General features: G+C 41.0%; 2 protein-coding genes across 2 annotated transcripts in view; both read right to left on the reverse strand.

The window, feature by feature from the left end:
* ptges3b (prostaglandin E synthase 3b (cytosolic)) overlaps nt 1-3,212 on the reverse strand; it is a 5,511-nt gene extending 2,299 nt beyond the window's left edge. Inside the window, exons 1-4 of the mRNA XM_020610593.1 lie at nt 2,992-3,212; nt 1,001-1,114; nt 712-781; nt 469-567 (exon numbers count right to left, since the gene is read on the reverse strand). Coding sequence (XP_020466249.1) covers nt 469-567; nt 712-781; nt 1,001-1,114; nt 2,992-2,993 — 285 coding nt within the window. The 5' untranslated portion in view covers nt 2,994-3,212. The remainder of the gene's footprint in view (nt 1-468; nt 568-711; nt 782-1,000; nt 1,115-2,991) is intronic.
* A 1,585-nt stretch (nt 3,213-4,797) lies between these two features.
* Nucleotides 4,798-14,923, reverse strand: naca (nascent polypeptide associated complex subunit alpha). Its single transcript, XM_020610735.1, has 8 exons — nt 14,820-14,923; nt 13,309-13,383; nt 7,065-7,147; nt 6,741-6,818; nt 6,491-6,637; nt 6,166-6,294; nt 5,945-6,067; nt 4,798-4,920 (listed from the first exon to the last, which is right to left on the reverse strand). Exons 2-8 carry the CDS (start codon nt 13,376-13,378, stop codon nt 4,906-4,908), a joined length of 645 nt encoding a protein of 214 aa, XP_020466391.1. The 5' UTR covers nt 13,379-13,383; nt 14,820-14,923; the 3' UTR covers nt 4,798-4,905.
* Between the last annotated feature and the right edge of the window lie 34 nt (nt 14,924-14,957).

Below are 14,957 nucleotides of genomic sequence, written 5' to 3' on the forward strand. Positions count from 1 at the left end.
CTTTGACGTTCTAATGTGGTCGTGAAATCTTTTCACCATAATAGAGGGTTGCACTGCTTAAAAATTTTTTTAAAAAGTTAAATACCACTGTATTACAGTACATTGCGCAGTATGCTACAGAGTTTCATGTTATAGTCTCCCCCCCCCCATTGCCCCTGATGGTTAGAGCCATCGGTTGAGTTGGCACTGCAGATGGCTGCCTCGGTTCTGTACCAGAAACAAATTCCTTGTGTACAACATACTTGGCCAATAAAGGTGATTATCCTTATCCTAATTTTTATTATGTAAACACTGCATTATTTTAATTACTTGTGTCAGTAGCTTACTCAAATTAGGGTACTAATTGTACTCTGCCTGGAAAAATAAAGTAGTATTGGTGCATCAATACTCTACTGTACTATTAACCGTTAAATCTATTCCACACCCAGTCTTTCACGATTAATGGCTGTTTGTGTATGTGTAACTGACCTTAGCCTTCTCTTTTGTTAGTCTTGGCCATGCCTTCCCCGGCTGTGCTTTTCGTAAATAGCACAACACTGAGCGATCTGTGCGTTTATGTTTCGATTCCTGAGTTGTAGTGGAAAGAAAACAGTAGTGTGTGATCAGTTCCTGGCTACATTATGTACAATGTAATATGCAGTATCGTGTAAGCATTATAAAGCAATAGTAATCGTAATCAAAGCAGTGATTCAGACACTCAGTATAACTTACATTTTCATCAATGGTGTCAAAAAGGTCTATTTCATTCTCATGTTTAACACAGTCAGTTCCTCCAAGACAACTGTGGGAAGAAAACAAGCAACTTTCAGAAAGAATGAAACAACAAACGCGCATTTAGCCAAGCACATATAAAATAATTAGCAAGTCTCAGATTAATGTACAATTCCACAACTGTAGCAAATGTATTTAGAAGATGACACTTGAGAACTTAAAGACTGGAATCAACAAAAACAATCAAATGCATGTTCATATTTTGAGAGCCACTGTGAGGGAAACATACCTGAAACCACACTTTGTTTTATCGAAATTGACTTTAACATCTCTGCTGTCTGCTACACAGAACTCTATAAAAACACAGTCCCTCCTGTCATACCACTTGGCAGTTGCAGGATGCCTGTGGAGAAACAGAGGCATCCAAGCGTCAACACATAAACAGTCTGTTACAGAACTTAGTGGTTTAGCCAAGTGTAACTTATTGTACCTTAAAATAGAGCTTTTAACAATATGAATCTGGTTAAAAAAGAATAACGACTTTATAAACATGCAAAGCTTTCTCATGTGTAAAACACTACAGCTCATCAGCTCTACAACTCACATAAAATAAATGACACACCTGTGCAGTACAGGTTAGCACATCCTGGACACAACAGCCTGCCATCAAAAAAGCACCATGTATTGGGTTGCCACATAGCATCCAATTACACAGTGTGCTCCTGTATCAATAAGCCTCTCATCTCAAACGGGATTTGTTGGGTTTTTCCTCTACAGTAATAGTAATAATAATAATAATAATAATAGTAAGACCTTACTATTATCTAGACCTTACTTTGTAAAGTGACCTGGGATGGCTTCTGTTGTGAAATGGTGTTATACAGATAAAATTTTAATTAATCTCTGCATATAAAAATGAGGAAAGTCAAATTAACAAGATATTTTGGATGATTCAGCTAAGGTTTTTTTTTTATGTACCATATTACTGTAAAAGTTTTCACAGCTAAATAAATTAACCAACTAGTCAATGTACATAATAAATTAACAATTTTGCTAACAAAAATGTACTTGAACGACCAATTTCCAACAAAAACTCCATAGTTCCAGCATCTCATTTGTGAGGACTGACCTCTTTGTTCTGTTGGATGGAAAACTAAAGTTTTTGGGGCCTATTGACTGGTGAAAGAACCAACTGAATGACATCACCTTATACACTTTTTGACTGAAAGACCAACTGAATAATTGAGAAACTGTTCTGCAGATTAATAATGAAAATAATCATTAGTAGCAGCCTCAATGCTATTGGCATTTTCCAACAAATGCTCTATTCAAAGTTCCTAGGTGTGACTTACTCATCTTGAAGTGCCTTGTTTTATTTAAATAGTAAAAGTAAAACTGAAAAATATTTAGCTTACTATAATGTAAAGAACTGCATAAAATCAGCAAATCTGAACTGCAAACAGCAAATGTTTCACCCAATAATCAATTATCAATGCGGTTGCTAAATTTCTGTCATCCCCCATTATTACAAACTTATCATTAACTACTTCAGTGAGCAGCTTACCTCCAGTACAGTTACATGTATATGGTTAACGTCACTACTAATTAATACGCCTCACTGACCCCTTATTGATAAGGTTGGACGCTTCTATGTAAGACAAGATTGGTAGACCTTTTATCAGCTACAAGGACTGAATTGATGGCCTTGCCAGCCAAATCCTCTTACCAATGGCCGTGGACTAGCGTTAACATGGCAGTGTATGGACGCTAGCATTAAATAAAAATGAGGACTGACGCTGAATGTTGCTCAGTCCCATCGCAACTTTGTGGAGGATAGGAACAGGATCGTCTTTGCTGTTAAAATCCCCACTTTCCATTTTTAATGCTAATACAATGACTTCTGACACAGACCTGGTGCTAATTTCATGATAGCCTCTTAGCCATTCAATGAGCACTCAGCTAGCCAAGCTAACGTTAGCCACCGTTAGTTAAGCCATGCGGTGCACCTGACTCATAGTGTTAAAAAAAGCAGTCGTTTTCAGCTAACGCTGGGGGACTGAGTCTGCTATAACAGCTGTAACCGTTAAACGTATTCCTTTATCCGGCCTGCAAGATCCCATCTATGTAGCGAATTACTGTTAGCTTACAGTTCACTGAAGCAAGGCCAACCTCCCGCCTTTGAAAAAGCATGTTGTCAGACGGCCAGCGTTAGCTAGCTAAGTAGATTGCACTATCGCACTTTTTTCTGTTATATCATCGAGTAAACTGTTCATAACTTACATGTCGCGGCGTGAAATTAGTCTGTTCTTCGCAGCAAAACAATCTTTAAAAAAGGACGGCAATGTCTGCAAAAGAATGAATGCTGCACGCACACAACCAGTGCAAACGCCTGTAGTCTGTGGACTACAAAACTACGGGTTTTCTTGCGTATCCCGTTATAAGAATGGCAGTACTGACGCAGCAAGCGCGTACTAGACGTTTCTAGAGCTTTCAGCCACAGCTGGGCATGATGGGAAGGAGGAAGCATTTAATCTTCCACAAACCTAAACGTGTGCTGCGCTATGAATGAATAAATGACACTTTATTATAGACTCAAGGTCCAAGTTCAAAAACTAAAAAACAATACAAAACAATTAAAAAGGAAAGAAGAAGAAATAATAAAAAGAAAAACCGAATACAAGGCATCAGCCATAAACTACTATCCCTTTAAAAGGCAGGCATACCAGTGTTTTCAGAGAGTTGAAGTAAATCGCATGTCACTGTATGAAACATTAGTCAACAATAAAATTATATTACTTTCAGAACAATTCAAGCTATGGACTCCGTACCACCCTGTTAGGATGTAATGTCGGAAGGAAAATACACGTACAAAATACACGCAATTTACACGCCAATGGCGTGGTCTGCACTCAATATAATTTACTAATAGTTATTAGTGGTGGAATAAGTATTACTGAAATTGTTTACTTATTAAGTAACAATGCTACAATGTAAAAATACTATTACATGTAAAAGTGCTAGATTAAAAAGTGCAAAAGCATTAGCACCAAAATATACTTAGTCATGCAAAATAACACATTTTACATTGATATGTTGTTTGATTATAATTATTGGTGTATTATTGTTTTTTTCACGTTATCATTGCAGCTTGTAAAAGTGAAGCTAATTAAACTACCTTATATACTTACAATTTTAATTACTACTGGGTAGCTTGTGAATTTCCTGCTTTAGGAATCAGTTAACTCATGATCATACTGTACATGTGTAGTTAATTGGATTCTGAAGAAGCAGCTAGTGATTAAGTTATCCAATAAACATAGTGGAGTAAAAAGTATAATTTGTGCCTCTAAAATGTAGTAAAGTCAAATTGTGAAGTATCAGAAAATGAATATACTCAAGTACAGAAACCTCAAAATGGTATATTTTTGCACAGTACTTCGATACTTTCCACCTCTGGTTGCTATACAATATAGTGTTTTTTTAGGTATGTTTCTTTCATAGTAGACAGTGATAGGTGCATTTACCAAGGATGTAAACATATATTGCAGAGGTTTCTTTTTAATTAATAACCTTAATACCCCTCGGATTGATGTATTTGTCATTACACTACAATGTTCATATACACAGCTTTACATAGCCACATTTAATTTCTCAAAGTACGACCTGGAGTCAGTTCTATTCACTACTGCTTAATACAAGTTCCATATTTGATCATTTAATTCAAGACAATGACAAGCACATGAACTCCAACACAGTCGCCCACATAGTTTCAAATTGATATATGTGGAAAACAAAAATAAAATATTAAGTTATCATAGTAGCTCCATGGTTAGCAGTCACCTTAAATCGGGGGCCACAAGCCCAAATCTCAGTTCTCCTCCGATTCCTCAATTGTCTTGCCAAACCATAAATTTGACTATGTAGATATTAAAAAAATGGATGGAAAACCATATTATAAATACATATTTACAGTACTTTCAGGGTTAGGGTTCAGTACGCTCTTTAGGGACTCATGCTTTATTCAGGCTAAAATATTCAACTTACAGCAGAGGTCCCATTTCCCAATAAAGTGAAAAAACAACAAAATTTCATTTTATCAAGCCACAACTTTATTTCCATCTTGGGTATAAATTGTATAAACAAGCTTAAATCAAATCAGCAACCCTTCTTCAATTCTTTGTTGCCAGGGTCCCATTACATCGTCAACTCCTGCAAAGGGAATAACAAAAAGGTTTGTTCAAAAAATGTTTTATTACACAATTACACTGTTTTAAAAATATCTACTCTTCTCAGAACAGAAATGTTTGCTTCAGTAAGCTCAGAACAAGGAAAGTCACTGTAATCATCAACAAATAGTTATCCTTACACATTTATCATGAGAAACCTAGCACACCATCTCACATGAAAAGCCTTGCTGAATAAAGACTCTACCATTTGACTACACTGGAAAACATGATACAGGAATTTAGTGGAATCACCTAAGCTTGTTTTGTTATATAAACCAATATGTAAGTTTTGGTTATTTCAAGTAAATTCAACGTGTAAAATCTCGTTTTTCATTTTCAGACCACTTTAAAACTTAAACACGAGTTGTTCTGAAACTTGAAATGAGTTGAATGAACAAACTGCTGAGAGTTCACTCAACTCATTCAATGATGTTTTAAAGAAACAAAACCAATAGACTTCCCAGCATGCCTTGCTGGAGAGTTAAAACTCTTCAGAAACTCTTCTTTTCTGTACTTTGAAAAGCACATTCATAGTGAAAACCATTTGTAATACATATTAAAGTAAATGATGGTTGTTTCTTTTCATAAAATTGAAAACAATGCAAACCATGATGAGGGTTAATACTGAATTCAGCCATGGCCCCCACACACTCAGCAATCTAATATGATGTGCTTGTACTGACTGGTACAAGCACAGCAAGTTCCTCATGAAGTACTGACACTTTAAACTGAGAAATGTAGAACAAATATAACGTACTGAGTTCCCATGTATCTGTAAGCTGAGTTAACTTAATATTTTTATTTTTTTCAACTTGTTTTAGGTCACTTAGACGAGTTATTTGAAAATTTTTAAAACTCCCAAAACAACAGTGTTCAACCTAAGTTAATTTTAGTTGCATTTTCAAGGCAGCAGGTGAACTTGTGTTTCCAAGTTGAACCAACTTGAAATCTCTTGTACTGTTATGTGTTAGAATGTGTACTGCTAGAAAAGGGTTTTAAACTCTTACCATAATAGCATTGACAATGTCGTTGTTGTTGTTTTTCAGGGCACGTACAGCCTTTGCCCGTGACACATTGGCTTGTGACATGACAAGTTCAATGTCCTTGACCTCAACTCCCGTCTCATCCACCTATAAAAATACCAGGGGGCAGAAATTTGTAACACCTTACATACTGCTGGAGTAATACATTGTGCGTCTCTTTTCACTTGAATAAAACCACATATTACCTCCTCTTCTTCGCTCTCCTCCTGTACTGTTGGCGTCTGTGTGTTTTCCTGGATGTTTGATACGGCTTCTCCCTGTACCTTGAATTTTTCTGCGGCTGCCAGCTGAGCTTGCTGGGAAAGATCTTCGATCTGGGAAGTTAATATAGTGTAAAATGAGAAGCCAATACATTATTTGGTAATAACAGTTAACTGAGGACATTTTGTAACAGTTTAACAATCACCATATGCTAAATTATTTTGAAACCCATGCAAAAAGATATTAGTAGCAGTGTAAGCCTTTGACAGCACAAGAAGGGACAAAGTTGGATCATCGCTGGCTATTTACCTTAGCTTCACCGAAGACGATGTATGTGTCTGATGCAGGGCTCTTGTAGACGTCTGGTTTGGTAATAACAAACAAGATGTTCTTTGACTTGCGAATGGTGACCCTGGTGACCCCTGTTACCTGCCTCAGACCAAGCTTTGACATCGCCTGCAAGAAAGAAGTTATTTTAATGTGGGCAATTTTAAGTCTTCACTAAAAAGAAAGCAGACAAGCACAGTTTAGACAACAATACAGTAATTAAGAGTGTTACCTTTCGTGCTTTTTTTTCACTGCGGCTCTGTTTGGCTTTGCTGACAGGTTCCTCATCAATCTCAGCGGCTGCTGCAAGCTATAAAGGTACAAAACATCCTAATTCAATGGCAAGTAAATATAGACCTGCTAAAATGTGATGCTAGTCAGAGGTTTTAATAGTTTCTCTTCTCAGAACAAATGTTGGCTTCAGTAGGCTCAGAAGAACGAAAGTCATTGTATACATCATCACTGAAGAGTCAAAACTGACATACGCATAATGATCTTAACTGTTGGGTTCAAGTCGACATTAAACACGATACTGAAGACCAGACCGAAGTCTCACCTGAGCTTGTGTCTGTGTCTGTGCAGAATCCTGTTCCTCCAGGTCAGGGACTGAGTCGTCACTTTCTGACTCTGTGCCGGATCCTATGGAAACCACCAACAGAAACCTTAATTCAGTCACAACATGCGGTCTATTATACAGGTATACAACTTAAAAGTTACTGTGCAAATAAGCTGCATCATCCCTGTGGAATAAGAATAGATACCAAGTGATTTAAGACAGTATGTTTGTATTGTCTGAACTTGGAGCCTGCAAAAGAGTCTGCTAAGATCCTACAGTATATACATACTGTATACCATCAGGAGAAAAATAGTACTCGTCCAATACCACATTCACCAGACTGACAAGACACTGCAATAACTAAATAATAATCAGAAATGAAACGGCACAAAACTATGAGTGACAATATACAACAGAACTGTTTTCAAAACCAGAAGCATCCATGTGAAATATCTTACAGCTTAAATCAAAGCTAATTCATACAGCGCAAACTTCATGAGAATGACTTATCTAAGCATATGAGCAGCTGCCAGAATGCAGTGACAGTTGGAAGAACAGATGGCACAAAAAGGAGAGAAAGATAAAAATACCCTTGTCGTTCTTGATCTCAGGCTCCACCTTGGCTGGGGTTTTAGCAGGTGTGGGGGCAGGTTTGGGTGATGAGACTGGTTCAGAGGGAGCTGTACTGATTACCTCAACCTCAGGTTTAAAAGGGGAAGGTTTTGCAACTGCCTCAGCAAATGTGAGTTTACGGGGAGCTGCAGCAGGTACAGCAGTCTCAACTGGAGTGGGTTTTAAGGGAGGAGGTAAAAGTTCATCTGCTAGTTTAGCAACCTCAGGAGGCGCTGCCTTCACCTCAACCAAATTAGCCTTAGTAACTGACTTGGGGCCCTTCACAGGCACCTGCTTTGGAACCTCACCGGCAGCTGGTTTGGGTTCTGCAGCTGGATGGACAACTGCAACAGAGGCAGACTTGACATCTGCATCTGGCTTTGCCATCTTAGGAAAAGCAGCTTCATTTTCTTTACCTTGTTGTGGAGCAATGTCAGAGACAGACTTGGCACCAGCACCTGCTTTAGCAGCTTCAGAAGGAGCAGGTTTGGCCTCAGCTGCTGGCTTAGTAGCAGTACCGGGAATGGCCTCAGCAGGAGCAGCTTTGGCCTCAGCTGCTGGCTTAGCAGCCACAGGTTTGGCCTCAGCTGTTGGCTTAACAGCAGGAGGAGCAGGCTTGGCCTCAGCCGCTGGCTTAGCAGCCACAGGTTTGGCCTCAGCTGTTGGCTTAACAGCAGGAGGAGCAGGCTTGGCCTCAGCCGCTGGCTTAGCAGCCACAGGTTTGGCCTCAGCTGTTGGCTTAACAGCAGGAGGAGCAGGCTTGGCCTCAGCCGCTGGCTTAGCAGCCACAGGTTTGGCCTCAGCTGTTGGCTTAACAGCAGGAGGAGCAGGCTTGGCCTCAGCCGCTGGCTTAGCAGCCACAGGTTTGGCCTCAGCTGTTGGCTTAACAGCAGGAGGAGCAGGCTTGGCCTCAGCCGCTGGCTTAGCAGCCACAGGTTTGGCCTCAGCTGTTGGCTTAACAGCAGGAGGAGCAGGCTTGGCCTCAGCCGCTGGCTTAGCAGCCACAGGTTTGGCCTCAGCTGTTGGCTTAACAGCAGGAGGAGCAGGCTTGGCCTCAGCCGCTGGCTTAGCAGCCACAGGTTTGGCCTCAGCTGTTGGCTTAACAGCAGGAGGAGCAGGCTTGGCCTCAGCCGCTGGCTTAGCAGCCACAGGTTTGGCCTCAGCTGTTGGCTTAACAGCAGGAGGAGCAGGCTTGGCCTCAGCCGCTGGCTTAGCAGCCACAGGTTTGGCCTCAGCTGTTGGCTTAACAGCAGGAGGAGCAGGCTTGGCCTCAGCCGCTGGCTTAGCAGCCACAGGTTTGGCCTCAGCTGTTGGCTTAACAGCAGGAGGAGCAGGCTTGGCCTCAGCCGCTGGCTTAGCAGCCACAGGTTTGGCCTCAGCTGTTGGCTTAACAGCAGGAGGAGCAGGCTTGGCCTCAGCCGCTGGCTTAGCAGCCACAGGTTTGGCCTCAGCTGTTGGCTTAACAGCAGGAGGAGCAGGCTTGGCCTCTGCCGCTGGCTTAGCAGTCTCAGCAAGAGCAGGCTTGACCTCAGCTGGTGGCTTAGCAGCTGCAATAGCTGCAGGTTTGGCCTCAGCTGGTGTCTTAGGAGACTCAGAAAGAGCAGGTTTGGCCTCAGCTACTGGCTTAGCAACATCAGGGAGGAAGGGTTTAGCCTCAGCTGCCGTCTTAGCAGCAGGAGCCGGTTTGGCCTCAGTTGCTGGCTTAGCAGTGTCAGTGGGAGCAAGTTTACTTGGGGGTGCTGTTTTGGGAGTTTCAACAGGTTTGGGCTTGGACACAGTTTTGAGAGTCTCAACAGGAGCTTTTGCACCTTCTTTCTCAACAGTTGGTACAAATACTGGTATTCTAACTGGCTTCTCAGGTGGGATAAGGGGAGGGAGCTCATCATCAGTAAAGGCAGTAACAGGGACAGCTTTTGATGAAGCTGCCTTAAATTCAACTGATCTGGAAAAACTAGACACAGGATCATCTGAAAATAAAACTGGAGATCCTACAGGAGGCTTTGAAGTAACTTTTAAAGCAGCTGGTGCCGGAGTTTCAGGCTCAACTGGAGCAGATTTAGCTGCAACTACAGTTTGCTTGATGTTTGTCTCGCCTATTTTATCATTTGTTGCTGTGACCTTACAATCCTGAGAGGAAGAAGCAGGCACAAATGCCTCTCCTTTCTTAGCTTTTCCTTGTTTTCCAGCCTTGACAACTTTGGGGGTTGAGCGGTTAGCCTGATTAACAGAAGAGCTGCCAGGTGAGGAAGCCAGAGGAGATGTCACAGGGGACAGGGGGGTAGAGGTGGGAGTAGATTTTGGTGAGGAGGGAGAGGAGGAGGAGGCAGACAAAGAGGAGCGTTTTCTTCTGCCAGGGACAGCCTTTGGGGCTGAAGAACCCTGCACACTCTTGGCATCTTTGCCTTTGGGCTTAGCAGGGCCAGAAGCTGCCTGAGGTTGCTGGGATGAAGCTGGGGCAGGAGGTGCAGCTGAATAGAAAAAGATTTTCTTTAAAAAAAAAATTTAAAAAAAAGTTCAAGCCTTACTCATGCGGGTTAAATGATCACAATCCAAAACAAAATTACCTTTCTTAGGGTTAGGAAAAGAACACACCCCACCAAACTGTAATGCAAACTGCATCCAAGAATGCATAGTACATACTACCTACTTCCACACAGAAAGCCACACTCTGTATTTAGTCACAATGCATTTACAATAAAAAGGACAATGATATTCGCAATGCACATCACCGCATCTCATGTTCAAGTAACCCCTTTACACAGAACAACGCCGCACACACCACCACCGAAGTGGTGAGCCAAGGAAACATTTGCCAACAGGTGAAATAAATTAACTTGGTAAGTATTCAATCCTGTGCAACTTAACACAAGCACAATTAATAATAGTTTCCAAAATATGAAAAATGAATATTAGAGTTGATAAAAATGCACTTTAGTCAAACAAAGCAGTTCCTAGCCAAATAATCTGTCCACTTTAAAAATCAGCAGTTGTGACTGGCGGTGAGTGGGACATGATCAGTTGGACAAAATCTAAAAAGATTGCCAGGTTATAAAGAACAACTATCCTTTTAGAGAAGATTACATGCACACAAAAGCAATATCAAACTATGATCAAGCCATGACCCACCCCGAATAAAAACACTAACAGAGGCAGTGGAGTGGCATTAAGCCATTTACCAACTTTCTGAAGCTGCAAATATCACTGGGAATATAGGCCCAAGCTGATCAAAAAGCTGTATTTGGGAGACCAGGACAGGGGTGTGTGGGGGTGGGGGCCTCTTTGCTTAAACCTACATGTCAGGTAACAGGCAGAAAGTTGGCTTTCACATTTGGTTGTCCCTTTTGAGTGAACGGCCTTGAAGAGAGGTATAACAGGTTCTTTCTTGTCCAGACTCATTTTGAGTAGCCTCATCAACAATCACATCAGAAAATTCTTCACCTTGAGAAGAATCCAGACAAAGGCTCCTCTGGCCTTCTACTGAAGCCTTCACAGTTCACACTGACATTGTCAGGAAGAGATGCTTTTGGACAGTCAGAATTTTTTTTTACCTTTACTTCCTTGACCCTGACCTTTACTTCAACAAAAATCAGCTTGACCTCTTTGCTGGCCATTTCTTCAGAAGCAACAGCTGACTCCCAAATTTGTACAATCGCAGTTGGAGCCTCAGAAGGAGGCATGGATTCTTTAGGAACTGGCAAACTAGTTAAAATCCCTGCTGGGTCAGCATTTGTCCCTTTCTGTTGCCTCCAATCTACTCTATTCAGTTTGCTTTAGTTGCAGCTATACCACTTGATTGATCACTACTAGTTTGAATGCCAGCTTCCTCTGATGAGCTTAACTCTTGAGAGGTTTCTGGAGGATTCTCCAGCGAGACTGCCTTGTTCACTGCAGGAACAACCATCTCAGGAGAAGGAGAAGAATTCAATATTCCTGTAACTGATGAGGGAACAGTAACAAAGGAAGGGGCACTCAGAGGTATTTTGAGGAGCAATTTTATTTGATTAATGCAAATTTCAGGAGCTCATAAATACACTTATGTAAAAATAATTGTGCTCAACATGTGAACAGAAACAATGACTGATGAAATTCTGCTGTGTGGAACTAGCTGTTGATTTGCCAGTATAGGCAGATACCAAATAGCCTGATTATGAACTATTTAAATAGAAATATGCACAAATTAAATATTCAACTCCTGCACCCTCCCTGATATAACAATACCAGTCACCAGCACTAGCAAACATTTCAACTGTTGTTCAAGCCACCAAACATTTAAAAACATTTCAAACAGCCAACCAGGTAACTAGCCACACTTCTGCATCAGAAACCACCCTGTGTTTCATTCCAACAAACCAGTCAAATTTCTATGCCCTCATGTTAACACCAGGAGGTAGGCCTTGAGCTTGCTGCATGTGCATGTCCTCTTACGCTAATTGACTTCAGCTTTACAGCCATAATGTTCCCATATATAAATCACTTACCTATTTTTACCGCATTCACATGCACCTTTCTTCTGCTGCAGAGCCACTCACTGACCTTTGCTGCACTATCAGATTCCTAGTTACGAGTCTTAGGCTCCGCCCTTTTACACCCAACTCACCTAGCAGAGAGACAGCTGACTTGGCTCCAACCAACCTCCACAGGGCCGACTTTAACTTTCCATATAACATAGTTCATAGAGTTGCATTAACTGCTAATCACAAGAATCCCTCAGTTTCTTGCTCTGTTCATTTTCAAACCAGAGTGAAGTTTAAGGACCTCATTTTATTTAAATTTTAGTTATACAGATTTATTCAGCTTTTAATCTTTTGCCGTTTTTCACATTCCGTCTGTAGCCTACTTTTTTGCAACCTGTAACATCAAACTTGTAACAGGCCTACCAGTGCATAAAAGCTTACATGGGCTCTCAAAGGGTTAAAAAACAGTTTAAAGGGTGGTGGCTGTATGTCCAAACATTTTATAGCTTCATGCATAAATTAAAAGATATTTTTACTTTCAATGCCTGAAGGAAAAAAAATGCCATATGGGGGGGGGACAAAACAAAACAAAAAAAACAACAACACAGGTGTTGGCAAAAATCTGTTGGTACTTGTTTACAAAAATTTGTTAAAAGGTCCCACCCCTAGACAAAATTCATGACTAAAGTAAAAACTTTAAATATCAGGCTAAAATAAATACGCGACACAGAATGACCTTTGTCATCACCAACAAGGATGCATCCAGTCAACGGGCTTTTATTGTGCACATGAAAAACCACACTTAACACCATGCTTTGTGCGCTACAATCCAGTTGTTAGTCCAAATCACCACATGCCACTGTGAGTTTGTGTAACTAAAAACTGGGGTCCTGGATCAACCAAGCCAAGCAATATCACTACTGAAAATCCCTCAGCAAGCAACCTCCTGTGACAAATGCCCCAACACATGGCTGGTCACAATCAAAGTAACTGTCAGCTGCTCCATGAACTCAGAAAGAGAGTGAGTTAATTCCCTAGACAAAATAACCACCCAGTGTCAACAAATTACCTTCCATAGATGGTTATTTGTGGACCAATTCACGTTTTTGAGTTCCAGGACCCCATCATTTAATATGCAGGACTGCATGCATGTTTGTGTGAAGCTTAAATATACGAACCAGTCTCCACTTGAGGATGCTGCATCTCCTGTTCGGTGACTGGGACCGTTTCTGTGGCTTCACCAGGCATGGTTGCTAGTTAAGTAAAATGAGGAAACAATTTTTCAGTTCAACTGTTTCTTAGAAGTCTTCATAGCCCCAACTATACACTACCAGTCAAAGGTTTGGACACACTTTCCTATTTAATTCAGTGGAAATGTGTCTAGTCTTTTGACTGGCAGTGCACATGGTAGTTTCACTTTTTTAACACCCCCACCATTAAAAAAACAAACAAAAAAGCAATCGGCTATTTCTACATGAAAACATACCTGTCACACATATATATGATTAAAACACAAACTAGTAACTGTTTAAGACACAATTTCATATCTGAAAGAGTGATTTAATTCTCTGCTCCCCCAGTGTTGACCACATGCACCGTACAAGTCTCTATTTTTATTCCTATTTATCTCATTTCCTAATGAACACTCCTTTGTCTGTATTGTTTACTGCCTGTTTATACTGCTTATTTTGCATTGTTTGCACTGTTTATTGCTTGTTTATGCTGTTTATTTAGTTATACTACACAGCCTTATGTTGGTTTATTGTTTACGTGCCCCTTGCATGGGGATATGCACATGCACATTGAGATCCGATGTACCAGAGTCAAATTCCTTGTGTCCAACACACCTGGCCAATAAAGATGATTCTGATGAGACTAGGTCTCAGTTAAAATCCACCCAACTAAGGCTTACCAAATCAACATTTCACAGGCACAACAGATGTTCTAGGGGACAGCCGCACTTGTGAAGCCGTTGTTATATTTGTGAAAATTAAAAACTCTAAAAGGCCGATGTCACAGCCTTTTTCCCATCCGGGACGCACCAGACCTCCAGACTTTTCAACCGGGACTAGATGATCAAAGGGAGGCTAAAGGCGATTTACAGCTGTTTTTAGCAGTTTTGTGAGACACACGATTCGGAAGCCAATTACAGCATCGTAACGTTAAGCATTATGGGACAGCCTCTTTGACACATAATGGATCAGTAACCTTAGCACGGAGTCTATAGCTAATTTAGACCCAGAGTTGCAGTTAGTGTAACTGGCTAAACAGGTGACAGAGCCCATGCTTTAGCGACATTTAGCTAGCGTTAGCATTAGTTCCGTCAGTTAGCAGCGTCAGTGTCAACAGGTGAAAACTAACACCAAATACCTAAGTATGCCATAATCTTTTACCTCCAAAAAGACATCTGTAAAGTAACCATCTAGGTGTCACACAACTGAACCTCACATCCCTTGTAACACTGTTCACTGGGGCCTTGACAGGCTGCTAGCAAAAACTGGTAGTCATGTTCCCCCATTTTGAGCCGGTAATCGGTGAAACAACGGAACACTTAACAGACAAAGGGTAAAAGAATAATAACTGTTCCGGTCTATTGACACGTCTTTAATTAACCACGCGAAACCTTTAGCAAACACGGGGACATGTGAAAACAGCTGGATGATGTTGGATTATCATCAGAGACACTCACCGACTCAGTACGTTATATCCAAGATGGCTGTGAGAAAGAACTTCTGACCCCAGTTTCACGGTGATATCCGCCCCGAAGCCGCGGTTCTTCTTCCGGGCCATTTAAAGACACAATTGGCAGTTTTTGTTTTTACATAAC

The sequence above is a fragment of the Monopterus albus genome, unplaced genomic scaffold, assembly GCF_001952655.1.
Source record: "Monopterus albus unplaced genomic scaffold, M_albus_1.0 scaffold106.1, whole genome shotgun sequence".
Lineage (NCBI taxonomy): Eukaryota > Metazoa > Chordata > Actinopteri > Synbranchiformes > Synbranchidae > Monopterus > Monopterus albus.